At 36.7% G+C, this 26,865-nt stretch overlaps 1 protein-coding gene across 2 annotated transcripts in view; it reads right to left on the reverse strand.

The window, feature by feature from the left end:
- Nucleotides 1-26,865, reverse strand: part of ANKRD27 (ankyrin repeat domain 27) — an 89,469-nt gene that overhangs the window by 25,312 nt on the left and 37,292 nt on the right. For both annotated transcript variants that reach the window (XM_020985050.2, XM_020985049.2), the window contains exons 5-17: nt 25,496-25,650; nt 25,229-25,288; nt 25,083-25,136; nt 24,911-24,976; nt 24,747-24,823; nt 24,041-24,162; nt 22,234-22,312; nt 21,466-21,598; nt 17,592-17,684; nt 16,218-16,345; nt 3,571-3,653; nt 2,747-2,862; nt 2,136-2,228 (exon numbers count right to left, since the gene is read on the reverse strand). In XM_020985050.2, the coding sequence (XP_020840709.1) occupies nt 2,136-2,228; nt 2,747-2,862; nt 3,571-3,653; nt 16,218-16,345; nt 17,592-17,684; nt 21,466-21,598; nt 22,234-22,312; nt 24,041-24,162; nt 24,747-24,823; nt 24,911-24,976; nt 25,083-25,136; nt 25,229-25,288; nt 25,496-25,650 (1,259 nt within the window). The remainder of the gene's footprint in view (nt 1-2,135; nt 2,229-2,746; nt 2,863-3,570; nt 3,654-16,217; nt 16,346-17,591; nt 17,685-21,465; nt 21,599-22,233; nt 22,313-24,040; nt 24,163-24,746; nt 24,824-24,910; nt 24,977-25,082; nt 25,137-25,228; nt 25,289-25,495; nt 25,651-26,865) is intronic.

A 26,865-nucleotide genomic window follows, 5' to 3' on the forward strand; every position in this document is an offset into this window, starting at 1 on the left:
AATAAAGGAAGAGCTCGTGACCAAACAAGGGACAGAGAAGATTACAGAAAGCACACTGGATAATTTTAAGTATATTACATTTAAAAAGTTTTGCACAAACAAAACCAGTGCAACAAAATTAGAAGGAAAGCAGGAAACCAGGGATAGATTGACATTTCTCAAATATATAGAAAGCTGACCCAAATTTATAAAAAATAAGAACCATTCTTCAATTGACAAATGTCCAAAGGATGCAGTTTTCAGAAGAAGAAATCAAAGCAATCAACAGTCATGCAAATATGCCCTAAATCACTAATAATTAGAGAAATGCAAATTAAAGCAACTATGAGGTACTACTTCACACCCATCAGAATGGCTAATAATAAGGAATGCTGGAGTGGATATGGAAAAATAAGTACATTAAAACATTGTCAGTGTTGCTGTGAAGTGGTCCAGCCATTCTGGAAAACAATTTGGAACTATGCCCAAAGGGCTATAAAATGATTTATGCCTTTTGATCCAACAATCTGCATGCTGAAGAGATAAAAGAAAAAAGAAAAGGACCCTTTTGTACAAAAATATTTACGGTAGTTCTTTTTGTAGTGGCAAATATTGGGAAACTGAGGGGATACCCACCAACTGAGGAATGGTTGAAGGAGTTATGGTATAGGATTGTGATGGAATTCTATCACACTGAAAGAAATGACAAAGGAGGTGGTTTCGGAAAGACCTGAGAAGACTTATATGAACTGATACAAAGTGAGCAGAACTAGGAGAACACTACACATAGTAACAGCAATATTGTAATGATAATTAACTGTGAAAGACTTAGCTACTATGATCAATACAGTGATCTATGTCAATTAAAAATGACTCATGATGAAAAATACTATATGGCTTCAGAGAAAGAACTGATGGACTCTTGAGCGCAGATTGAAGCATATTTATTTTCTTGTTTGTTTTTTCACATTGTGACTAATGTAGGAATATTTTGCATGATTTCACATGTACAAGGGTATCACATTTCTTGACTTTTCAAGAGGTGGGGAAAGGGTGGAGGGAGGAAGAGAATTTAGAACTGAAAAGAAAAATAAAAAATTGAAAAGAAAAAAATGTAAGAGGAAAAAAGTATGAAAAACACTTACTGATCAGGCTGTGACATACAAAATGGACATCTGAGTAGTAGTAACTCAGTGGAGTCATTGAGTTAGTATCTTGGACTGGTACTGTCAAAGGGGGCAGAAGAATAAGACGAGAAGGAGATCAGGCTGGATTTCTTTTAGAAAATAGTATCACTCCTGCAAACCACAGAGTACCATAATCTAGGAAAGAAGCTATTAGAAGACAAAAGATTACAAGATATAAGGCACTGTTCTGCTCTCATGGAACTTATAGTCTATGATGATTAGACATAAACAGACTATAATATTCAGTATGACATGAAAAAATACATTAGCAAAGCAAAATGTTTTAAGAAGTCTGAGAGGGAAGCTATTTCCGAAAAGACGGGGTAGACTAGAGAAGGCTTCATGGAGAAAATATTTGAGCTGTGCTTTAAAAAAGGAAGGGGAAAGAAGGGCATTCCAAGCATAGAAAATACCATGAACATGTAAGTGGGACAACTCTTGCTGTGCTTTGGGGACAGAGAACTATTTAGTATAGCAGAAGTGTAGAATGCACAGAGAAGAGGAATAGGAGACAAGACTAGAAATGCAAGATGGTATCAGATTGTAGAAGGCCCTGAATGCCAGACTAAGAAGTTGAATTCATGAGGCAATCTATATAGAAGGATGACTATTCTGTCTTTGGCATAAAAGATGAACTAGCAAGGTGAAGAGCCAAGGTGAAAAGACATTTTAAGGGGCAGCTTAGGTGGTAAAGCAGATAGAGTACCGGCCCTGGAGTCAGTAACACCTGAGTTCAAATCCCACCCAGGCACATAACACTCACTAGCTATGTGACTCTGGGCATGTCATTTAACCCCAACTGCTTCACCAAAAAAAAAAAGACATTTTAGGAAGCTACTGCAATAATACAGGCAGGTAGTAACGACAGATAAACAAAACCAATGTTAAAAATTTTCACTTTTTAAAACAAAATAGCCGTCAATTATAATACTATCAGAATGTATACTTAATTAGAAAATAATTACTCACATCTTCATGACCATATGTACAGGCTAAATGAAGAGCTGTGTTGCCATTATTGTCCTGAACATCTGTATTTGCCTTATAGTGTAACAACAGAAGCTTAAAAAGGAAAGAGTCAACAATAAGCACCTGAAAATTAATGTTTAAGTACAAATGACATACTACTGTAACTTTTAAGTACCATCATAAACCAAAATGACACATACAAACTTAAATTATTTAAATTATTAAAGGTCAAGGATTCTCTTGGTTTTATAAATTCCATATTATCCCAAACCCAACACAAGCTATTTATTCCACTAATCCCAGGACTATGTACATGCCACTGTAACAGCTCTGCCTTTTACTTGTCCTTATTAGTATAAGGAAGGTGATGCAGCAGGACAGGAAGTAAAACCTCATTCATGAATGAAATGAAGCTTATGGAAAAACCACTGACTAGCTGTGTGACCCTGGGCAAGTCACTTAACCCCAACTGCCTAACCAAAAAGAAAAACAAAAGAAAAAGAAAAACCACTGGCATAACATCAAAATCAAATATGGACTTCTTGTCTGTATCTTTTTTCTTTCTATGTTTAAATCGTACCCAGTCACTACTGAAACAATGGACTGCTTACTGTAACACTCTGATAGCCCTTCTGACAAGCCAAATGAAGAGGTGTTGACCCATGGTAATCAGTTGCATTCACTACAGCCCCTTTGGAAACCAGCAGATCAATGAGTGATGCTTGCCCTAGAGAGAATACAAGAAGTGCTTCAAAACAGATGAAAGCTACATTCCTGACAGAAAGAAAGTTAAGGGGAGGCAAAGATATTCCAAACTGAAACAGGAACTACCCCAACTTTATTTCCTCTTTATCATACACTTGGTTCAGTTTACATAGAGTAAGTGCTTTGATATTTAAAGGAGTCACAGCTTCTAAGTTATTCGAGATGACAAAATTTCAACCCCTCCTTCAAACTTCCTTGAGTTAATAAGTTTTATAAAGTAATGTAAATGTAAGCAATATAAGTTTCTTTGAGTTAATATAAAAAAGTATATAGCCTTTGGCAAGTAGCAGTCAAGAGCAATAAAGGGCAGAAGAGTAGTTGTTTATTTGTTCAGCCAATGAGAATAGCTGGATATATCTGACTCAGCTTGCAGAGAAAATGGAGAATAAGGGAGAAAGGAAGGGGAGGTGTGGAGCTGCTGCTTGCACAACATTAATTACAACACTGGAACGTGGGCTTTACAGGAAGGCTTTCAACCTGCTCTTCAGGCTGGACAGGGCCATCAAGGCTGAAGCAAATGAAGAACAAGCTGACAAGCATTCAGCATTTTTAAAAGACGATTTGGTTGTTTTCAGATGAAGAGCTCTGGGCTGGAAAATAGACAACCTCTCCCCTCCCCCATCAATGAATTCACTTAACCTTACCAAGAAGAAGGCACAAGGCTACCTACCACAAACAGCAGCTACGTGCAGTGGCGTGTAACCCCTGTCATCTCTGGAAAATGGTGTGACAATTGATGGGTCATTCAGTCTCCTTCATACCAGAAGTGAAGAGAAGAAAAACAGCAAATCAAATGACACATCAGGTAAAATTCTTCTGAGTCAATCTGCAATTTCCCAGTCCAAGTGAATTTTATTCAGTGATATCACTGTAGCTATAAAGCCTACAATCATAGAGTCTCAAGGCTGAAAGAGACTCATCAACAGCTAATCTAATCTAATATACCAAAAAAGAACCCCTGTTTCAGAGCCTCTGCTCAAATACCTCCCAGGAAAAGGGACCCACTCCCTCCACGGCAACCTTCTTCAAAGAGGAGCAGCTCTAAATGGGAGGAATCACCATCCTGTGTTAAGACCAAAGCCTCCTTTTGCTTTCTTGGATCAGGCAGAACAAGTCTAATCCCCCTTCTAAATGCAGCCCTTCTAACACTTCAAGGGAGAAACAATCTTCTCTTCTTCAAGTTCCTCAAAGTGATTTCCACACTTCATGAACATGAGATCCTTTACTACCCTGGTTGCCTTCTTCTAAGTATTCTTCAGTTTATCAATATCCTTCCTAAAACATGCCACCCAACACCAAGTCAATACTCCAGATGGGGTCTATCCAAGGCAAGACTTCCCTCCTTATTCCAAAAAGCTATCTGTGTTTCTCTTAATTCAGGTTATGATTGTATTAGCTCTCTTTCCTCTATCACACTGTTGATTCATATTAAGGTTACAGTTCACTAAACCCCTCAGATCTTTTTCAGGCTAACTGATATCTAGCCATACCCCTTTGGGTGTTAGTTTTTCAGCCTAAATACTAGGCATTACATTTAACCTTTATGAATTTCACCTTATTTCATTTGGTCCTGTGTTTTATCTTGTCAAGATTTTTTTTGTACCCTTACACTGTTATTCCAGTGGGTTAGCTATCCTTCCCAGCTTTTTCCTCATCTGTAAGTTTGATAAGTATGTTATCTGTCTTTATTTGACTCACTGATTAAAGATGTCAAATAGTACAGCGCCAAACACAGATCCCTAGGACACTCCAATTTGATACTGACTTAGTAAAAACTATACTTTGAGTCTGGTGCATCCAACCATTTCCAAATCCACCTAAGTTTATTACAATCTAGCCCACATGAAATATATCAGCGGCTTTTTCAAATGCTTTGCTAAAAACCTAGGCAAACTATATCTATAGTATTCTCTGACATATTAGTTTAGTAACCTAGTTTAAAAAAAAGAAATAAAGTTAATCCAGTATGACCTCTTCTTGATAAAGCAATGTTGGCTCTTTATATTTTTTAATTATTAAAAGATAAATACTAAGTACCAATACTAGCAACTAAACTTGCTAAGAGCTATTTAAATGTAAATTGATTTCATTAAATAAAGTAACATAATTTTCCAGTTACTCCTTCTACCTCTCATCAGGATTCTTCATCCATTCATGCTTATTCATTTTCATTTGGCTCCTTATAATCATGCTTTCTTTTCTAGATAGTCATTAACCAATTCTTTAATAATATAATTCAGATTTTTTTCCAGTAATCAAAGTGAAGCTCACTGATATAGTTTACAGACTTCTCTTCCATTTTTAAGAAATCAGGACAATATCTGCCCTTCTCCTGTGGCTCCTTTCCCAGTCTCCATGATTTTTCAAATATCACTGACTGTGGCACAGAAATCACTTCTGCAAATTCTTCCAGTACCTGAGATGTAGTTCATCTGGGTTAGGTGACTTGAACTCATCATGTACATCTAGGTGCTCTCCTAACACCTGTTTAATTATCTTGGCTATCACCCTCCCTATTAGCCATTTTTGTTCTGTCCTCTCCATTCCAAAGATCATTCTCCCTTTGGCAGAAAAAAACAGATGCAAAATTAAATTTTGAGCAGCTCCTGCATTCTTTCTGATGGTAATAATCCTTTGTTTAAAAGGATGGCACACACTCCCCAAATGTCAAATGGTCAAAGGATATGAACAAGCAGTTCTCAGAGGAAAATAAATCCAAGCTATTAAAAGCTATATGAAAAAAAAAAGTTCTAAAGTACTACTAATTAGAGAAAGACAAATTAAAACAACCGTGAAGTTCTACCTCACACACATCAGATTGGCAAGGCTGACCCCAAAAAAAAGGAAATTGGCAAATGATAGAGGAGTTGTGGAAAAACAAGCACACTAATGCACTGTTGGTGGAACTGTGAACTGGTCTAGCCACTCTGCAAAGCAATGTGAAATTATGCCCCAAAAGTTATTAAACTCTACATATCCTTTGACACAGTGGCACCTCTACTAGGTCTATACCCATAAAGAGAGCAAAGAAAAAGGGCCAGTATGTACAAAATTACTTACAGCAGCTCTTTTTGTGGTGGCAAAGAACTAGAAACTGAGGGAGTGTTGGACAACTTTGGAATGGCTGAACAAGTTATGGTACACGATTGTAATGCAATACTAGTTTACTGTTAGAAATGATGAAAGGGGCAGTTTGAGATACCTGAGAAGATTTGTATGAATTGATGCTGAATGAGGTAAGCTGAACCAGGAGAACAACTTACAGAATAACAACATAATAACCACCTGCAATTCCAAAGGACTCATGATAAAACATGCTGCCTACCTCCTAATAGACAGCTAATGGACTCAGAGTGAATGAGATACTTTTTTTTTTTGACATGGCCAAATTGGGAATTTATTTTGCTCAATTAAACATGTTTTTAACAAGGTCTTATTTTTCCTTCTTTCTTAATAGGGGAAAGGGTTGAGATGGGAGGGAAAGAATGCAAACCTAAAAATAAAAATAAAATTGAATTTTTTAAAAATCAAAGCTATTTGTCTTTAGAATATTGTTGTCAATCCAGAAACTGTTATCTTGGTTCTGCTCACTTCATTTTTCCTCAGTTCATCCAATTCTTTCCAGGTTCCCCTGAAACCATCCCCTTTATCATTTCTTATATGACAACAGTATTCCATCACATTTATATATCTTAACTTATTCAACCATTCCTCAATTGATGAGCACCACCTCAGTTTCCAATTTTTTGCCGAAATAAAGAGAAATATAAACATTTTTGTATATCCTTGAGAGTTTGTTTTACTTAGGATTAATCTATCAATCTACCCTCCCTTTTATTCCCCCTTTTCCCTTTGACCCTTTCCTCTCTGTTTCTCTATTGGGTCAGTCAGTCAAATACATTTATTAAGAACTTACTATGAGCCAAGAACTGTGAAAAGCAGTGGGGATACGAAAAAAGGCCAAAAAAAATTCCCTGTTCTCAAGAATCTCACAGTCTAATGGGGGAGACAACATACAAACTACTACAATCAGACAAGATAAAGGCAGGATAAATTGAGGGCAGTCTTGGAGAGAAAGTACTAAGATTAAAGAGGACTGTAACAGGCTTCTTGAAGAAGGTGCAACTTTAACTGAAACCCGAAGAATGCCAGGGAAGCTAGGAGGAAGAGATGAAGAGTGTTCCAGATATGGGGGACCGCCAGTGAAAATGGCCAAAATTGGGAGACAGTGATTTCTGCAAGCATGAGGAAGGAAGCTTCTGCCACTGGTTGGCAGAGAACATGAAAGGGAGTAAGATTAAGAAAACGGGACAGGTAGGAAGCAGCCAGGTTATGAAGGGTTTGAAAGCCAAGGACAGGATTTAAGATTTGATACTGGAGATAATAAGGAGTCTCTGGAGTTTATGAATATAGGAATGATACAGTCAAATCTGCTTCTTAGAAAAGTCAATTTGATGGTTGAGTGGAATGTAAATTGGAATAAAAGACAAGGGAAACCACCTAGTAGGTTACTGAAATAGTCTATGCATAACGTGATAGTGGTTGTAGTGTCAAAGAAGGGGTTATACATGAGAAATGCTATGAAGGTAGAAACAAAAAGACTTGACCATTGATTGAATGGCGGTAGGGTAGGGGCAGGGGATGAGAGTGAAGATCAAGGATGTTACTATTGTTGTTCATTGATGGTTCTTAAAGGGGATCAATGACATCACGAAGGGGATGTCTTTACCTGAGCATGAATTAGATTTAAGTGAGGCAGAGGTGAGAATGATACCAGATTTGAAACTTGAGGGAACGAAATGAAATGTATTTCTGTACTTGTTTGTGAGATGAGAATGAAAATCAGATGAGAATTTACTGGTGTACTCCAATTATGAAAGATACTTTTCCCTACCTACTTCTCCTCCTTCCCCAACGTATTCCTCTTACCCTCGCTTTCCATTCTTCCCTTCATATTATCAGAACAAAATGGAAGCACTCTCAAGTCTTCTGAATAAGTAGACTCCTTCTCCCACCCACAACGATTACAGAGTTCAGAGACACATGTGTCATTTCCTTATATTAAAATGCAAATGGTTTATCACTACTTAGTCCCTTATGATTGTCCACCCATGTTTCTATTTTTATTGCTTCTCTTAATTCCTGTGTTAGCACTATAAAGTTTCTATGCAACTCACATCTTTTCATCAGGAATGCTGGGAAGTCATCTAATTCATTAAAGATTCATTTTCTGCCTATAGGATGATACTGCATTTTGCTGAATAAATTATTCTTGAGAATAACCTATATCCCTTACCTTCTAGAACATTATAATCCAACCTCTCTGTTCCTTTCTATTCATGGCCCTGACTCTGACCTGAATTCTTTCTTTCTGATTGCTTTGCAGTATTTTTGACCTGGAAACCTTCAAGTGCTCCCAAAGCGGTCTGGATTTTAGCTATAATGTTTCAGGAATTTTTCATTTTCGAGTTTCTTTCAAGAGTCAGCAAATTCTTTGTATTTCCCCTCACTCTCTGGTTCTAAGAAAATTGGGGGAATGTTCTTTCAACATTTCTTGAAATACAATGTCCAAACTCTTTTTTTGGTCATGACTTTCAGGTAGTCTAATGATTCTTAAATTTTTTCTTCTCAACCTGTTATCCAGGTTGGTGGTTTTTGCTATATCTTATATTTCCTTCTTTTTTAAAGTCTTTTTTCTTTGTTTTAGTATTTCTTGTTGTCTCATGAAGTCATTGGTTTATATTTAGTTCTTTCTAATTTTCATCTTCTGCCAAGCTGTTAATTCCTAGCTGAGGCAGCCAGGTGGCACAATGGATAGGGTGCTGGGCCTGGAGTCAGGAAGACCTTAACTTGCTACGGGACCCTGGGCAGATCACTTTACCTCTGACTGCCTCAGTTTCCTCAACTATAAAATAAGGACAATAACAGCATCTATCTCACAGGATTGTTAAAATGATGAAATGAGATAATATCTAAGACGCTTAGCACAGTTCCTGGAATATAGGAGGTTTGACGTAGATGTTTATTCCCTCTCTGCCCTTTCCAATTCTTTCTTCTATAGCTCTCATTTCTTTTCCACTTTTGTCCTCTAGCACTCTCATTTCATTGATTTAAAAAAAAATTTTTTCTAAACTCTTGCTTCATTTCTTCTAGGAATTCTAGTTGAATTTGTGCCTAAGCTGTGTTTTCCTTTGAGGCTTTGCTCATAAATATTTTGGAGTTATTCTTTTCTTATGAGTTCATGTCCTGAGCATCTCTGTCACTAAATAGCTTTTTATGGTGAGATTTTTGTTTGCCCATTCTTCCAGCTTATTTTCTGACTTCCGACTTTATGCTGGTTTTGCTGCTTCTTTTGGTGGATATTGAGTGTTGTTATTCAAAGATCTCAGGGACAGCATAGGCTAAAGATCTGCAAGCTTTTAGTATTCCCAAGGTAGTCTGATACAGGTCAAAGTCTGTTCTCTACAAGTTTCTGACCTGTATTTCAGTCTGAGCATCAAGGCTATGAGTTTGCCTCAGTTTGAATTTTAGTAAATTGCTACTAGACTTGGCTACTATCAGTTAACTAGAAAACTCTGCTGGTTCAGAGTGACAGAAATGTTGGTTTCTCTTTGATCTAGGTCAGGATTCCTACCCTAGTTATTCTTCTGCAAACTTCTAACTGGGTTAGATGACCGACCTAAGAATCCCCACTTTGCTGCAGGGGTACAAGTCATACAGCTGCTATTTGTTTCTGAACTTCCTCCTTGCTAGGTATATAGGATAGGACCCACAACTACTACTTACCTGGGACTCTACCCTAGGTAAAGTCTACTCTGCATCTATGACCCAGAACTGAATAGTGAGTAACAGGGCTCCCAGTGTCAGCACTGGTTTTTGCATCCTACACTAATTTAGACCCCTCCAGGCTAGATCTGAAATCTCTTTTGTCTTGGTGCACAGCCTCTCCCTGGGTTGGAATGAATGCTCTGTATAGCCGTTCCTGGTTAGACCCTGCCTTTACTGTCCAGAGATGTCTCTGTGTATCTCCTTATGACAACATGAGCTGGAAAAATGACTCAATGGAATTTTTTCTTGGATTTTCTGATCAGTACTCATATGTGTTTTCTAATCTGCTTGAAGGATCTTGAGGAGAGCTAGGGAGAAAGCTCACTGTTACTTATTCCAAACACTATCCTGACTCTGCCTCCGTAATTCCCTATGTCCACCATTAAATTTTCTACAAGTGCCTCATTTCACTCTAATTCCAAACCTGAACCATCAGCCCCTTCTAAGTCAAGCCTAGCCTATCACAGCCCCCTTTCTTGTCTTGTACCTTTCCAAAGCTATATTCTAGTCACAGGTTTCATCTTATGAAGCCTTAGTTATACCTTTACAATCAGAACAGTTCATCTTGCTTGTCAGCCACACTTAGTGCACTTGTTTGTTAACAGTGGAGGTCTCAGGTTTTATTACTGACTCCTTTCTTGGATTATGTTACCTCTAAATTTTAGGTGTCCTTACTTCTCTTCCTCTTTCAGTTTAAGCCTTCTGCATGAGACTTGAAAGACAGTGGCAAACATATTCTTACATTCTTTGTTATGTGTATTCTAAGCTTGTTCAAAAGCATGTCATTCCTATATTTTAAACCCTGGTTCAAAAATCCAAATTCCATTCTTAGACACTATCTTAACCAGCCGTTCACTTTCTAAACCAGAATCCTTGGTCTCCATTTAGCAACAGGGATAAAAGCACCCACTGTGCCCCTAAGGTCTTCATTCTCAAGGATTTAAAACCTTTGGCAATGCTTTCTAGTGTTCCTTTTGACAATACCATTTGAAACCATCTCAATCAGCAAGAGTGGGTAATAGTTATCTGTTTTCATGAATCTTAAGGAGATTGTCAGGTCTTACAAGCATGAACAGGAAAATTACAAATTTCTATTGTCATTGTTAGGCTGATAAACAGCTTCTTCATTACCTTCAGCAGGAAGCCACAAACTACTACTATTCATGTCTTGTAGCTCCTCTTTTTCTGGCTCTTCTGGGCTGATCCCTCATTTGAAAGCACATTTGGATCTATTTTGTCTTTACCTGGAAAACAAGCAGCCACTCCCTCTTCAGGCTGTCCATCATCTTCATCTTCAGGAAGAGTCTCAAATTTGTTTCTTAATTCCAAGCATGCAATGGTTTTTCATCTTTTTTTTTCTCCTCTGTATAACATTCTTCCACCCTCCAAGTAGGTTCCTAATAACAGGCTTGCTGACCTTCCTGTCACAAGTCATGATTCCTCTCTATTCAGATCATTTTTCTTCTTGGTTTTCACACTGAACCCTGCTTCCAATGGGATATGAGCATTCCAACACAGAGACACATGTAGCCTATAGGGCTCTTCCCCAAGAAAAGACTAGTGTAGTTGTTAACCCACAGTGAGGGCTCTTGGGAACATTTGAGGGCAAGGAAGTAACCAGTGAGAACATGACTTGGACATACCTGTGGTCCAAAGTCTCTATCACCTTGTCTTGAGATGCCATAGAGGGCTATCAAGATATAGTACTCTGAACTTCAAAGATCCACAGAGGCTTAACCCCCACATGAGGTCTTCACAGAAACCCAGGGAACTAAGGGCAAGATCAAGCAAGGCTGACATACTACCCAAAAGCATGGGGGGTGAGGACATACCCTAGCACAAAAGCCCAAATTCAAGAACTAAAGCTAAAGTGATGAGTAAACCAAAAACAACACCAACCAGTTATCAAATGTTGTTGAAATTCTAGAAATCTCACAAAAAGTAATTCTGGAATAACTATAAGAAGAAACTAAGAAAAATTTTTTTGATTTTTCCAAAAGGACTACATGAATATGTAACACAAACAACTGACCTGGAGAATCAATGGATGCCCATAAAACCATAATAATAAAAAAAATTTTGGACATTTTATTTCGGGAAATCATAAATGAAAACTTTTTAGACCTATGAGAAGCTAAACGCAAAGTAAAGATGAAAACAATATACTAACTACCTCCCAAAAGAAACCTCCAAAAAAATTCCCAGGACCGTCAAAGACTTCCAAGTCAAAGAAAAAATACAGAAAACATCCAGAAAGAAAGAGTTCAAGTTCCCAGGAACCATTATCAGGATCACACAAGGACTGACAGCTATAAAGAAGGGAAGAACTTGGAATATGATATTCCAAAAGGCAGACAATCAAGAGTAACTTACCCAGCAAAACTGAATATTTTCCCCTTGCAAGGGGAAAAGCGGCCCTTTAATGAAATACAGCACTTGTAAGCAATCCTGACGAATGGTAAGAGCTAAGCAGAAACACTGAAAGACTACTAACACAGGAACTGAGAGAAACAAAAAAAGGTAAATATGTTTGATTCCGTGGAAGGAACTGTACAAGGATGAAGTATTTACATTCTTAAATGGGGAGAAGAAATAAGTGTCACTTCAGAACCCCAGTGTCATCAAGGATCACAAAGAGAGTTAAATATGACAAAGGAGCATGTAGTCATTCAGCTACATTTTGATGATGTTAAAGAAAAAATAAAAAAGAGAAGAGAAAGGCTTGAGAGGAATGGACATCACTTAAACCTTGATTTTATCTGAGGCAGTCAAGGAGGGTAAAACACACATATAATTTGATTTGCAGAAAAATGAGAGGGGCAGCTAGGTGGCACAGTGAATAGAGCACCGGCCCTGGATTCAGGAGGACCTGAGTTCAATTCTGGCCTCAGATATATAACACTTACTAGCTGTGTGACCCTGGGCAAGTCACTTAACCCCATTTGCCTAACCAAAAAAAAAAAAAGGAAAGAAAAATGAGATGCAGGCAGAGAACATAAGTATGGCATTAATCATAAACAAAACAAAATGAATCAGAGGGCAAATTGTGAAGAAGTTTAAAGGCAAAAAAAGTAATAATTTGTGTCCTATGTCTGGGGAAAGGGAAGAGAAGAGAAGCAAAAGAGCAGAAATAGTTTGCATCAGGTATAGATCACCAATACTGTCCACACTCCTGACTCACTATCCTCTTCTTTTTTGTAAAGAGGAAGCAGGAAGCAAAGAAAGGAAAAAGTATTAGAAAATAGGATGGAGGAAAATAGTTAACCATAATAACAGAACATGAAGGCAATGAACTTACCCATAAAATGGAAGCATATGGCAGAATGGATGAGATAGCACAAATCAACAATTTGTTTATAAGAAACACACAAGAAAACACAAAGATTCACACAATTAGAGCCAGAGGCTAGACGGGGTAGCAATCATTATGTCAGACAAAAAAAAAGGCAAAAAAAGTAGGTAAGTCTAAACACTAAGAAAAAGAGTATCTTTTAAAAGATAAAAAGGAAACTACATTATCCTTAAAAGCACCAGACACAATGAATTAATATCAATACTTGTGAGAAACAAATTTAAAATCTTCATTATTAATCGATGTATGTGTAAAGAATATTCTAACAATTTAGTTTTCTCAAGAGCTGCCTTTTCCAGCTTTGTGAGTCAGACTCACAATGCAGCTTAAACTGATTAATCAAAACCCTGACAAGGCTCACAATCACTGGCATCCTTCTGCCTGTGTACTTGAAGTGAAGGGAAGCAAAGACTGTAGAACCTGTTCCTGTCACAGAACTCTGGTTCTGTACTTTAGGGAAGGTGGTCACAACTCCCAAAGATTTGACTCCAGAATTGTTGTATTGTGGGACTTAATAGGTTTCTTGTGGGAAACCACTAAATGATTGTTTTGCAATCCATCTTCCCCCCTTCTTCCCCACTTGTGATTTAAGTATATAACCTATGCTTTCACTGCACCGAGGGAGAACATTCCTCACTCTGAAATTGATTAAATTATTTGATTCCTGACACTCCCTTCTCTAGGTCTGCTTTGTTCAGTTCTGAGCATTCTCAGGTTAGAGACAGGCCCAGTAAAAATCCTGTTAACACTGACATGTATACACCAAATCTTTACACAATATCTAAATAATTAAAAATTATTTACAGGGATAAATAGACAATAAAACTATATTAATGGGGGCCTTCATGTACCCCTTTTAGACCTAGAAAAGTCTAACCAAAAGCAAAGACAGACATTAAGGGGTTAAATATTTTTACTATATCAGATATGCTGCATCTCAAGCAATTACTGAATGGGAAAAGAAATGGGCACACATATTTTGCAACAGTGCATACAACTTTTATAACTACTATATAGATATAGATGTATAGATATAAATACTGACTCAACAATAATGAAAAGCAGATATATTAAATGCATTTTTTACTGATTACAATACGATAAAAATTATAATCAGCAAAGGGCCATTGAAGAAAGGATTAAAAATTAATTGGGCAGGGGCAGCTAGGTGGTGCAGTGGATAAAGTTCTGGTCTTGCAGACAACAGGACCTGAGTTCAAATCCGGCCTCAGACACTTGACACTTACTAGCTGTGTGACCCTGGGCAAGTCACTTAACCCCAACTGCCTCACCAAAAAGGATAAAAAGCAAAAAAATAAAAATTAAAAAAATTAACTGGACTAAATAACTTAATCCTAAAGAATTGGTGGGTCAAAGAACAAATCATAAAAACAACAGGTATACCAAATATATGGGATACAACCAAAGCAGTCCTGAGAAAAAAAAATTTAATTTCTAAAAATCTTTCAAGGCAGCTAGGTGGCGCAGTGGATAGAGCACTGGCCCTGAAGTCAGGAGTACCTGAGTTCAAATCCGGCCTCAGACCAAACACTTGACACTTACTAGCTGTGTGACCCTGGGCAAGTCACTTAACCCCAACTGCCTAAAAAAAAAAAAAAAAAATAAAAATAAAAATCTTTCATCAACAATAGAAAGACCAGATCAGTTAATTAAACATCTAATTTAAAAAAGAAAAAACCAACAAATTCTTAAAAAGCCAATTAAATACCAAAAGAGAAATCTGAAAATCAAAGAAGAGATTAATAATTTTTTTAAATTTAAAAAAAAACATTATTTTGATTTTTAAAAGAAGAAAACCAAGTTACCAGTATTAAAAATGGAAAAAAAAATGCACAACAAATTAAGAAGAAATGAAGGAAATTACGAGAAATTATTTTGTTCCACTAGATACCAATAAAACTGACAACTTAAGTGAAATGTCTGGGTATTTACAAAAATATGAAATGCCAAGAACAAAACAAAACAAGGAACAGAACAAAGACTAGACAACTTAAACAACCCAATCTCAAAGAAACTGACAAACCATAAATGAACTCCCAAAGGAAAATTATGCTTAGAGAGACTCATGAGTTTGCTAATCATCACAGTCAGGAAGTGTCAGAGTGAGTATATAAGCCTACAATTTCCTAATTCCAAGTCCAGAACACTTTCTAGCATGCCATGCCATTCTTAAAAAAGTTTTACCGATTCCTTTAACATCAGTAATTTCCATAACTATTCCTTCCCCACAAAGTCAGCCATTTCTTGAAACACAGAAAACAGAAAGTTAAGCAAAACCAACCAGCCAATCCTATCTAACACAGTCCTCAAACTCTCCAACAAAAGAAAGGAGAAGCATTTCTTCATCTCTTCTACAGGTTCAAGATTAGTCATCAGAATTACACAATATTCAATTTCATTTAACTTTTTCTTGTTTATATCGATGCAGTAATTTTGTATTTTGTTTTCTTGGTTCTACTTACTTTACTCCGTATAAAATTAATGTCTTCCTATGTTTTTCTGAATTCCTCATATTTGCTATTTCTTATCACATGATATTCCATTATATTTATATACTGCTGCCCTACTGAAGGACATCAACTTTGTACATTACATATTGCTTCAAGGAAGCAGCAGCATCTCTATCAAGTGTGCTATCACAAGAGAAAGAGTGATGGGAAATGGAAGAAACTAAAGATAAAGTTGCTCCCATTCCAGAAAATGCCTGAAAAAAACTTGCTCTAACACCAAAATGATATACCCATGACTATGCAAGCACGTTTTTTCCCCTCAATGAAAGCCAGGAAAAGCAATTAATTTTTTTACATTTGTACAGCACGTTAAAAGTCTACAAAAGTTTTCATGTACACTGTCTCATTTCAGATTCTCTGTATCTATCTTGCTTGCATAATTACCTTGTGGGATATAAAGGATAGGTGGCATTATCCCCATTTTACACATGAAGTTCAAAAAACTTAAATTATTTCTTCAAAGTCATAATATTGCCTAAGGAACCATGACTAATAAGTGGCAGGGCCAATATTAAAATTTAACTGCTCTTTCCACTATACCAGCTCATAATGTTCTCAACATAAATGTTCCCAAGCAGTGTGTTATGTCCCCGCGGACCCTCTTACCCAGAGACCAATTTCTCACACTTGTCGCAGAAGCAGAGAGGATGGCACATTTTTTGAACAGTGTCTTCATCATGGTCATCCTGACACAAAAGTTTTTCTACTTCTTCCTGGTTACCTGAAGCAATGTGCTACAATAAATCCAGAAAATAGGACACATAATAAAATGCTGTCAAATAAATAGTGTAATCTATTTTAATGTTGCTTGGTTTCAATTTTTTAGGTTATAAAGCTCTTTTTTCAAAGCTTTTAAACTACTTAATTGGCTTAGGTGACAAAGGGTTGGGAGGGAGAGAAATTAAACTGAATACTAAATTAATGCACTTGTACTGAGAAAATAGGCATTCCCTATCTTCAAAGTTTTATCCCCCAACAGATTTTAGCATTATCTTTCCCCCAAACCTCCTGTCCCTGCTATGTTCCCTACTACTCTACAAGGTACCACTGTCTCACAATCTAGGTATCATCCCTGACTCCTCACTATCTCTCACACCCAATATCCAAATTGTTGCCAAGGCCTGTGAATTTTACCTCTGCAACGTATCTTGAATACACATCCTTCTTTCCTCTGACACTGCCACCACTCTGGTACAGGCCCTTATCAACTCACACCTGGATTATTGCAGTAGCCTGCTGGTGAGTCTGCCTGTCTCAAGTCTATCTCTCCACTCCAATCCATCCTCCCTCTAGCCATCAAGGCGATTTTCCTAAATCATAGGTCCAACCATGTCACTCTCCTACTCAATAAACTCCAGTAGCTCCCTTATCATCTCCAGGATCACATACAAAAACTTTTTCTTGGTGTTCAAAGCCCTTCACAATCTACAGTGGACCCCTCCCCTCCACAACCTTTGCAGTCTTCTTATACCTTATTCCCCTTGCCATGTACACTTCTATCCAGTGACACTGGCCTCCTTGCTATTTCATAAACAAAACACTCTCTCAACCCTGGACATTTTCTCTGACTGTCCTCCATGCCTATAGTGCTCTCCATACCATCTTCTATAGGAAGGCTTTCCCAATCTATTAATTTTAGTGCCTTTCCTCTCTTAATTATTTCCCATCTATCCTGCATATAGCTTGTTTATATATATTTGATTGCAAACTGTCTCTCCCATTAGAGTGAGCTCCTTGAAGGCAAGGATTTCTTCTGCCTCTTTTTATATCCCCTGCACTCAGCACAGTGCCTAGCACATAGCAGGTACTTAATAAATGCTTTTATACTGACTGATAGCATATACTAGGAACAGAATAAATGCATTAGTAAAAATCAAGTGAGCATTTATAATCCCAAGTTACAAGAGTCATCATAATGGATTCTAAAAACACAAACCACAAAGCATTGTCTTTAACTACAGAGAATTGTTGGTGTCTTACCTTAAACAAACAATCAATAGGGGTCGAATTCATCTGGGACAGTAAGTTCATTCTCTGCCTAAGGGACAGTTTGTCCCTAAACCCCTCAGATTCCTAGAAGACAAACAAAACACTGTTGAATTACAAACAAGATATATATCATAGTAGAACAATATAATAACAAAGATTACTTAATCTTGACAATTTCTAACTGAAAAAGATAGACAGTTGATGAGTTCTTTTCTATTCTCTCTCATTTATGACAGGCTGCATTTAGGATAGGGATTCTTAACCTTTTCTTGAGTCATGAACCCCTTTGGCAATCTGGTGAAGCTCATGGCCCCTTTCTCAGAGTAATGTAGAAATTCACAAAATAAATGTATGAAATAAAATACATAGCATTAGAAAGGGAACAATTCCATTCAAAGACAGTAAACAAAATTTTTTGAAAAGTTAACAGACTCTAGGGAATATTTAATTCATTTATAAAGATGTTTAAGATATTTAAATTAATCTAATTAGTAATTAATTTTAATTGTTAAGTTAATAAGATTAATTAATATCAAAGAATGCTGCCAGAGACAGGTCAAAAATATATAGATAATGTAATATGTAGAGAAAATTTTGTCCTCACACCACGGGGAGGGGTGGTTGCCTAGGTGACAGATACAAAGTTATCAAAGCTATTGGATCTTCATACTTAAATAAAATAATAAATAAGACAGAAGAAGATGCCCCTTCTGAGAAAGTATGAAGACAAGTAAGGAGAGGACTACTTACAACTGTTCCCTGCTAATCATCAAATTAGATCTCATAAAGGGCAGAAATTAATTTTTCAAGCATCAAAATATGTTCTGTCTGACTGGCAGGAATAAACTACAAACAATCTTCTGCTGTCCCTGGACACTTATCCTAAGATAAGTGTCCAAGAGCTTTGCAGAGCTAAGGTATGTCGTTTTTGTGCTTTTTAATAGAGGCTGGTTTTTTTTAAATTGGAGTTGCTTTAGTTGTTTCATATGGTTTTTTCAAGTACTTTATTTTTTTTTGTTTTTTGTTTTGGCTAGGCAATGGGGTTAAGTGACTTGCCCAAGGTCACACTGCTAGTAAGTGTTAAGTGTTTGAGGCCGGATTTGAACTCAGGTCTTCCTGACTCCAAGGCAGGTGCTACCTAGCTGCCCCCTTTTCAAGTACTTTAATCTCTCTTTTAACCTCTAATATGTAAGCAGGAACAAAAAGGGTACAGCACTTCCAGATGTCACATCATATTATAAAGCAACAGTCATCAAAACCATCTGGAACCGGTAAAAAAAAAAATATCAAGGTAGAACAATGGAATAGACATGGAGAATCAGAAACAATGGAACGCAATAATCAAGCTTCTGATAAACTAGAAAACCTAAAAGACTTAGGAAAAAACTTCCGTATTTGACAAAACTGCACAGAAAACTAGAAAGTGGCCTGGCAGAAATTAGGGCTTGAACCAAACACCTTATACCATATTCCATAATACATTCTAAATGGATACATGACCTTAATATTAAAGTAGATAAAATTAAATAAAAAATTAGAAACAAATCATATAATTCTCATAGCTAGGTTTAGGTGATGTATTCTTAACCAAACAAGAATTAGAGGCAATTAGAAAAAAATAAAATGGATAACTTTGATTACATGAAACTGAAAAGCTCCAGCACAAACAAAATTAATGCACTCAGGATGAGAAGGAAAGCAATTAAATGGGGGGCAAAATCTTTGTACCAAATTTCTCAGATAAGGGTTTAGTATTCAAGATACATAAACATACACACAGACACAAACACATACACACGTGTGTAGGTATATATATCATATAGACAGATATATGCACATGTGCATATATACATGTGTACATATGTACACATATGTATACAAACAGTTCCTACTTTATACAAATGGACCATTCCCTCAGACCTCTATGTAAAGCACTTTTTACATAATGCAAATTTGCCTGGGGATGTGGGGAAGGGAGGAAGACAGAAAGGAGGCCATGTACCCATGGAGGGCTGGCACATGAGTCAAAGACAGTTGAGGTCAGGGACAAAGAAGCAAGAGCAGGAGGAAGAACATGCCAGCCATCTGGGGGCCTGGTCAGAACCAAGAGGAAGAACACATGAGGGAAGACACATGGGGGCTGGACACGGACACAGATAGGAGAGGCTGGGTGACACATGACAGACAGAAGACAGACACAGCTGGGCAGAATGGGGCAAAGGTCTCCTCTCTTGGAGTCAGAGATCTCAAGCCCAGCCCCCAATCTGGGAGCAGTGGCGGTAGTGGCAGTCTCCTCACACACACCCATTTGTCTGCTTCCATTTTGTAGGAGTTTTTTTTTGGGGGGGATAGAATGCCCCAGAATGACAAACCAAGGGACAGGAGTGAAGAGAGAACAGAACTGCACAGTAAACTTAACAAAAGCGTCTTTCTAGAATGCAGATTTCTTTCAGAATTCTTCATGTAAAGTCAAAATTGCATAAGGCGAATTTACAGAAAGTAAGAACTGCCTGTACAGTATAGAAGATAAACAGATGTATGTATATATACACATAGGTACATATACATATATCTGTGTATGTATACATACACATATACGTATGTGTATTTATATCTATATGTATATACCTATGTGCATATATATGTATATAACCAAAAGCCATTCCCCAAGAGACAAGTGGTCAAAAGATACAAACAGTTCCTAAAAGAACTGAAAACTATTAACAACCAAATGAAAACACCAATTAAGAGAAATGCAAATCAAAACAACCCTGAGGTTTCACCTCACACCCAGCAAATTGCCAAAGATGACAAAAGACGGGAATAGTCAATGTTGGAGGAGTTGTAGGCATGCTAACGCATTGTTGGTGAAGCTATGAATCAGTGCAACCATTCTAGAAAGCAATTTGGAATATGCAAATAAAATGACTAAAATGTCATTTGACCCAGGGATTCCATTACTAGATTTATTCCCTAAGCAGGCCACTGATAAAACAATCCCTATATACACCAAAATAGTTACAGTGGCACTTTTTCTGATAGCAAGAAATGGAAACAAAGTAGATGGCCATCAATTGGGAAACAGCTAAACGAACTGTAGTATGTAAGTGCAATGGAATATTACTGTACTGTAACAAACAACAAACATGAAGAATACAGAGACACATGAAAAGATTTAAATGAAATGATACAAAGCGAAGTAAGAAGAGACATGAAAACAAAAGACAAAATGACTGTAACAATGTAAATGACAAGAACCACCAAAAAATCAAAAGTGTTGAGAAATTATAAAGAATCCATGTGTTCTTTATGTAATCTGAAACACAGAATCAAAAACTAATTAGGACTATAACTCTCCTAGTTAAATCAGGATTTAGCATGATACTAATAAAATCAAAAGGAGATAAAACTGCCATTTAGACCATTATATCAAGAACATAATAAACCCTACACAATTTTACAAGTAAATTGCTTTTTACAGACAACCTCTGGGTGTGCTTCTCTTATCCTGGAATGGCAGCACTGACTGGCACCTTTACTACCAGCTTTCCTTTAAGCTGTTCACTTCCAAGATGGACCAAGAAGCAATAGAAAGGGACAAGGCTGGAACATGATTGTTAGCTCAGAGGTGAACTGAGTCAAAATTTAAAATTTGTTTTGTGTTTCATTAGGCAAACTGAAGTGAATAACAAAGCCTTTTTACTGGTGTCTGAAGGCTCAAGCTCAGTTTCCCTTCACCCACACCTTCTGAAGAAGCAGTGTAACTCCATTCTCCTGTAAGAGGCATTTGAACCCTGTCCCTTCAGTCCTTCTAAACCAAATGAATTATACCATCATAAGTGGAATGATCAAACTAAATTCTTACAGAGGGCTTTTCAGAGAGATTTCCTTGTCGAATATACTCTATTGCAGCCTCTATTGAAGTCAGGCAGTAACCCAATTCATCTTTTGTTGAACTACTAAATCTGAAGTTTTTGATGTAACTCAAATTTGCCATCCTAACAAGGGAAAAAAAAAAGAAAAGTTATAATGATATATGCCCAATTGACACATACCCAAAGAATCTACAGTCAGTCCAGCTGATGTACCAAAACTAAGTTGACTAAGACTATCACCAGTAGATACGGCATTTGATCCAACAGAATTAAAGAATAGTACAACTCCATACTCTGCCCGAGAAGGGATTATACACTTAACATAAAGAAGAGCTCAAAATGAAAAATAATAAACTCATAGTAGAACCACGACTAGTTCTAAATTACAAGACTCTGTGCAAGTATTGTTGGCATTTATTCAACAAGTCCAGAAAAATCTACCAGTAAAAAAGATACAAAACTAGATGTATCATATAGGTTACCTAATGATTGCTTGGTGCTAGGTATTTCATATATAAAAAAATAACTGTAAGAAGATTTCTTACCCAAAAAATTTACTATCCTATCATTCTCCCAAGAGAGATAAATAAAAACTGATTTTTTTTAAACTTTCCTGAAGAAATTATTACCCAACCTGGAAGAGTGATCAAGTACCTAGTCATTATAAAGGTAGATAGGTAGTCAAAACATGAAAGTCTAGATAATGGAAACCACACTGCAATGTAGCAAGCTAAAAACATCTTTAAAAGATTTTTTACCAATTTGGTATCTCTGTCTTCACAAGTAAATAAAGCAGGACAGACAGCAGATCATCAGCACACATGGTCTCCATGTTAACTGTAGGAAAAAATATTCAAGAAAAAAACAAAGATACAATTAAATATCTTTCTACCTATCTCCAAAATCACATCCCAATATGATTACATCGCACAGTAAAATATCACTGTCCCCAAACTAGAAGTCACTTTGCATACACAATAAACTGAATGGCCTTTAATGTGATATAATTATTTTTTTTTCAGGGAACTAAGAGACCATAGCAGTCTAACAAGGGACCAAGCATCATATCTCCCTAAAGCTATTAATAAAGATATATTTTCCCCATTTGAAAGCATTTATGTTTTAAATACTATGTGCTAGTTTTCTATTTCTAGCTTTCTAAAAGTACCATAACTGGACATATGGCTCATCAGCTTACACTCACGTAACTTACGTAGAATGTAAAAGTAAATATATGTTTTTTTCAGCAAGGAGAACAAAGAGGGAAAGGAGATAGCTATGCTATTAGTGGGATGATGGCTATTAATCAAAAGTATATTTTTCTAAGATCTGAAAAGAATAACCAATCAGAGATTCTAATGTGCTACATGCATAATTAGTCAAAAATTAATATCTGCTACGAGTGGTTGCAGATAAAACACATAAGATTCTCTATTAAAGTGTATCTAGCATTTCCTACCATTGCAGTTATTCCTGGACCCTCATCTTTAATACTGGCACCTTTTACATTATGGCTGTCATAAGCATCTCCCTGTACCTAGATTTCATTACCAGGAAACTTCCATCGATCTCCACTGGAAAAAGATATTTTCTTTATATCATCATCATAATTAATAATAATAACTAGTAATAATAATAAATTACCTTAACATTTACAAAGTTTTGGGGAAGTATGGAATGCTAACCTAGCACCTCATCTGTAAATCAATCAATCGACAAGCATTTATTAAACACTTACTATGTACCAGGCACTAGGCTTGGTTTTGCCTTATGACAACCCTATAAAGTTATTCCTATTTTGTAAATGAGGAAATTAAAATCTACGGAATTTAAATGACCTATGATTACACAGTAAGTAGGCAGTAGAGCTGGGACTACAATCTAAATCTTCTTGAACTAAGTCTATTGTAACAAACTATCTCCTCATGATTTAATTTCCTTTTTTCTTCCTAAAGCACAGATCTGACTATATCATCCCATTACTGAATAATCTCCAGTGGCTCTCAATCATCTCCAGAATCAAATATGAAACCCACTCATTAGTTTTCAAAGCTCTTCATAACCCAGTCTCTTTCTACCTTTTCAGGCTTCTTACACCTTGCTCCTCTCCATGTTCTCTGTGAACCACTGACATATGCCTCCTTGCTCTTCTCTGAACATAACTCTCCATTTAGCGACTCCAACCATTTCCACTGGCTATCTCCCATGCCTGGAATGTTGATTTCCTAAAGTCCTACCTTCTGCAAGAATCCTTCCCCAGTCCTCCTTAATCTTAATACCTTTCCTCTGACACTACCCCCAGTTTATCCTGTAACCTCTCTGTACAAAGTTGTTTGCATGTGGTCTTTCCCATTATTCTGTGAGGTCCTTGGGGGAAGAGACTAGTTTTTGCCTTTCTTTGTATTCCCAGTACTAAGCAAGGTGCCTGATACACATTAAGTGCTTAATAAACGTTAGATGATCAACTGACTGTAATTCCTTATGTCCTTCCATTAACTGTATTACTCTCTAAATTTCAACACTGTAGGAACATTCTATTCCCAGTTTCCTTCCCTGTACACAAACCTCTTTGGCTAGGAGACTGCATAATTAGCTGTACCACTTTTCGAAGACAAACCAACTTCTGTTGTGGAGAGGTACACTTGTTCAGTTGACCCAGTTCTCTCTTTGCACGGGGAATGTTGAAGCTGTAATGTAATTTGGAGACACGATTTAGGTCAGAGGATGGCAGGTCATACTAATTCTTGACCATTTCACAAAATAAGCATCTCAAGTTACTGACTTCACAGACCTTTTAAAGGTAATTGAAAAGAAAGCAAAAGTATCATATTCAAAACAATAATCTGACAAATGCAGCTGGATTAAATGCCTATTTCTAATGAAATTGACAATAGTGGGGATAACAAATCTAGAGGTTATAATAAGGCCTCACAGGTCAACTAGTTTAATCCCTTCATTTTATAGGCGAGGAAACTGAGGCCCAAAGAGGTAAAATAAATTGCCCAAAGTTACACAAGTTATCAAGTGTCAAAGGTGGGACATGAACCCTAGGCCTCTAACTCCAGAGGCATTGTGCCTCTCACTATGCCACATTAATCTAGTAAACATATTACACTTGCTAACCTCTCTAAAGGAGATTACAGGAAGCAGAAAAATTGAAGTTCATGTTTTTGAATCCCTCTCTATCCCCAGGAATCAAAAACCACCCAAAACCAACTCTCAGGAAGAAGCAACAACCAAAACCTCAGTTTCATTATACTGTAACTCTTACCTGAATTCTGGTTTAACACCAATATCTTTCTGCTGAAGGTCTTGAAGACTTCTTGTAATTTTGTTAAAGGCAGCATCCTAACAATAAATTTTTAAAAGTTTTAGTTTCTTTAAAGATATAGAACATGACTTCCATTTCTCTTCTGAAGCATATTTAAAACCTACCTCACTTGCTTCAATAGTGCCCACATATTTAAAGATCAGATCATATATATCATGATGAATATACATCTGCAAAATTAATAAGATCATGTTTTAGGAAATATATTATGCAATGGCAAACATAATATTTTAACATGCTATACAATTTTTCCCTCTTGCAACCTTAGCCACTTACTTCAACTGCCTGTTTCATCAAATTCATCTGAAGCTCCTGCTTGGCTAGCATTTTCTAGGCATTGAGAAAATTATGTTAAAAAGAGCTTTATTTGTACTGTGTAAAACTTCAAGTAAATATCTCTATCTACAAAACATTCTACTTACCAAATGAGAATCTCTTAATAACTGCTGGAGACATTTAGTATAAAGTGCATTCACTGAATCCTGTGCAAAAAAAAACAGTATCTAGATAAGCTGTCACTTTTTAAAATCAATATGCATAAGCCATCTTGGAATTAAAAAAAAATAAGTAGGATAAATATCCCCTGAATGGCCAAAATATCCATAAGATTCTAAAGTAAAGAAATAATGACTTTCCTGAATTGAAAAAACAACTGAAACTTCTACTCCATAAAATTACAAGCTACTCACTATGTAATGACGAAGGCTCTTTCTTTCATAATCTTTGAATGTTCGGTGGAAAGATGCAATGTTTTTGTCAAATCTCTCTGAGTATCTTCCCAAAAATTCTCTTACATCTTCAATTGTTTTCAGGGTAAAGGAATTTGATGAGGTTGAAGATTCTTCTGTAAAGAAAATAAGAAGTAAGCATAACCAAAGGTTCTGATGGTTCCTGGCCCTTCATTCATTTCCAAACCTGGAAATGGATCTCCTGGGGGCAGCTAGGTAATAGAGAGGATAGAGCACCAGCCCTGGAGTCAGGAGGACCTGAGTTCAAATTCGGCCTTAGACATTTACTAACTGTGTGACCCTAGGCAAGTCACTTAACCAACTGCCTCCAAAAAAAAAAAAAAAAAAAGAAAGAAATGGACTTCTTGGTATAAAAGGGGAAGATCTCTTTAGATGGTATAACAGTAGGCTCAGTGAAGGTCCGTGTCAAAAGCAAATTTTATATTCGGTATCCAAAAGACTGACTCAATAAAGCAACAAAACCAGCCCAAGACTATGCCAGTAAAGGAATACCTAAAAGCTGGGAAGGCATTCCTGTACTATGGCTCACCCTGTTACCTGGTAATAAAATGAAAAATGTAATAGTAACATTCAAATAAAACACTGTTTCACTGTCTAGATATCAATAGCTAACTCTATTTTTCCAGAACATCAAAATCATTCACATTCATTAAAACAATAAGGTCTCAGAAGCAGATAATTTAAAAGGGGGGGGGACAAAAAAACTGTTGCTTGAGGAACAGGATTTAAAGATGAAACCCATAGACTATGCCAGCCAATAGATTTTAGACTGACTATTCCTATACAATTTTTTTTAAGGCAATTGGGGTTAAGTGACTTGTCCAGGGTCACACAGCTAGTAAGTGTCAAGTGTTTGATCTGAGGCTGAATTTGAACTCAGATCCTTCCAACTTCAGGGCTGTTGCTCTATCCACTGCGCGACCTAGCTACCCCTAGACTGACTATTCCTAAAAAGATATTTAGTTCACACTGTTTTTTTAAAAGAAATATCTGCAAATTTTTCAAATGGGATTATATGATACTGTGAAATTATTTTTATAGCTTAAAAAATAATATCACCAAACAGTTAACATTTTACAAGTTTCAAAACAGTTTTGTTTATGAATAATTTCACATGAGCATCACAACTCTGTCAGTAAGGTACCATTAAATCCATTTTCCAGATGAGGGTAACTGAGACTTAAGAAAAGTTAAGTGGCTTGCCCACAGTCACATGATTACTTAATGGCCAAATGAAGGACGTGAATCCAGATCTCCTGACTCCTGTCCAGAGCTCTTTCCACTATACCACCCTTGGAAGATTTGAACTT

This window comes from Phascolarctos cinereus, unplaced genomic scaffold (assembly GCF_003287225.1).
Source record: "Phascolarctos cinereus isolate Bilbo 61053 unplaced genomic scaffold, phaCin_HiC Scaffold_2;HRSCAF=192, whole genome shotgun sequence".
Lineage (NCBI taxonomy): Eukaryota > Metazoa > Chordata > Mammalia > Diprotodontia > Phascolarctidae > Phascolarctos > Phascolarctos cinereus.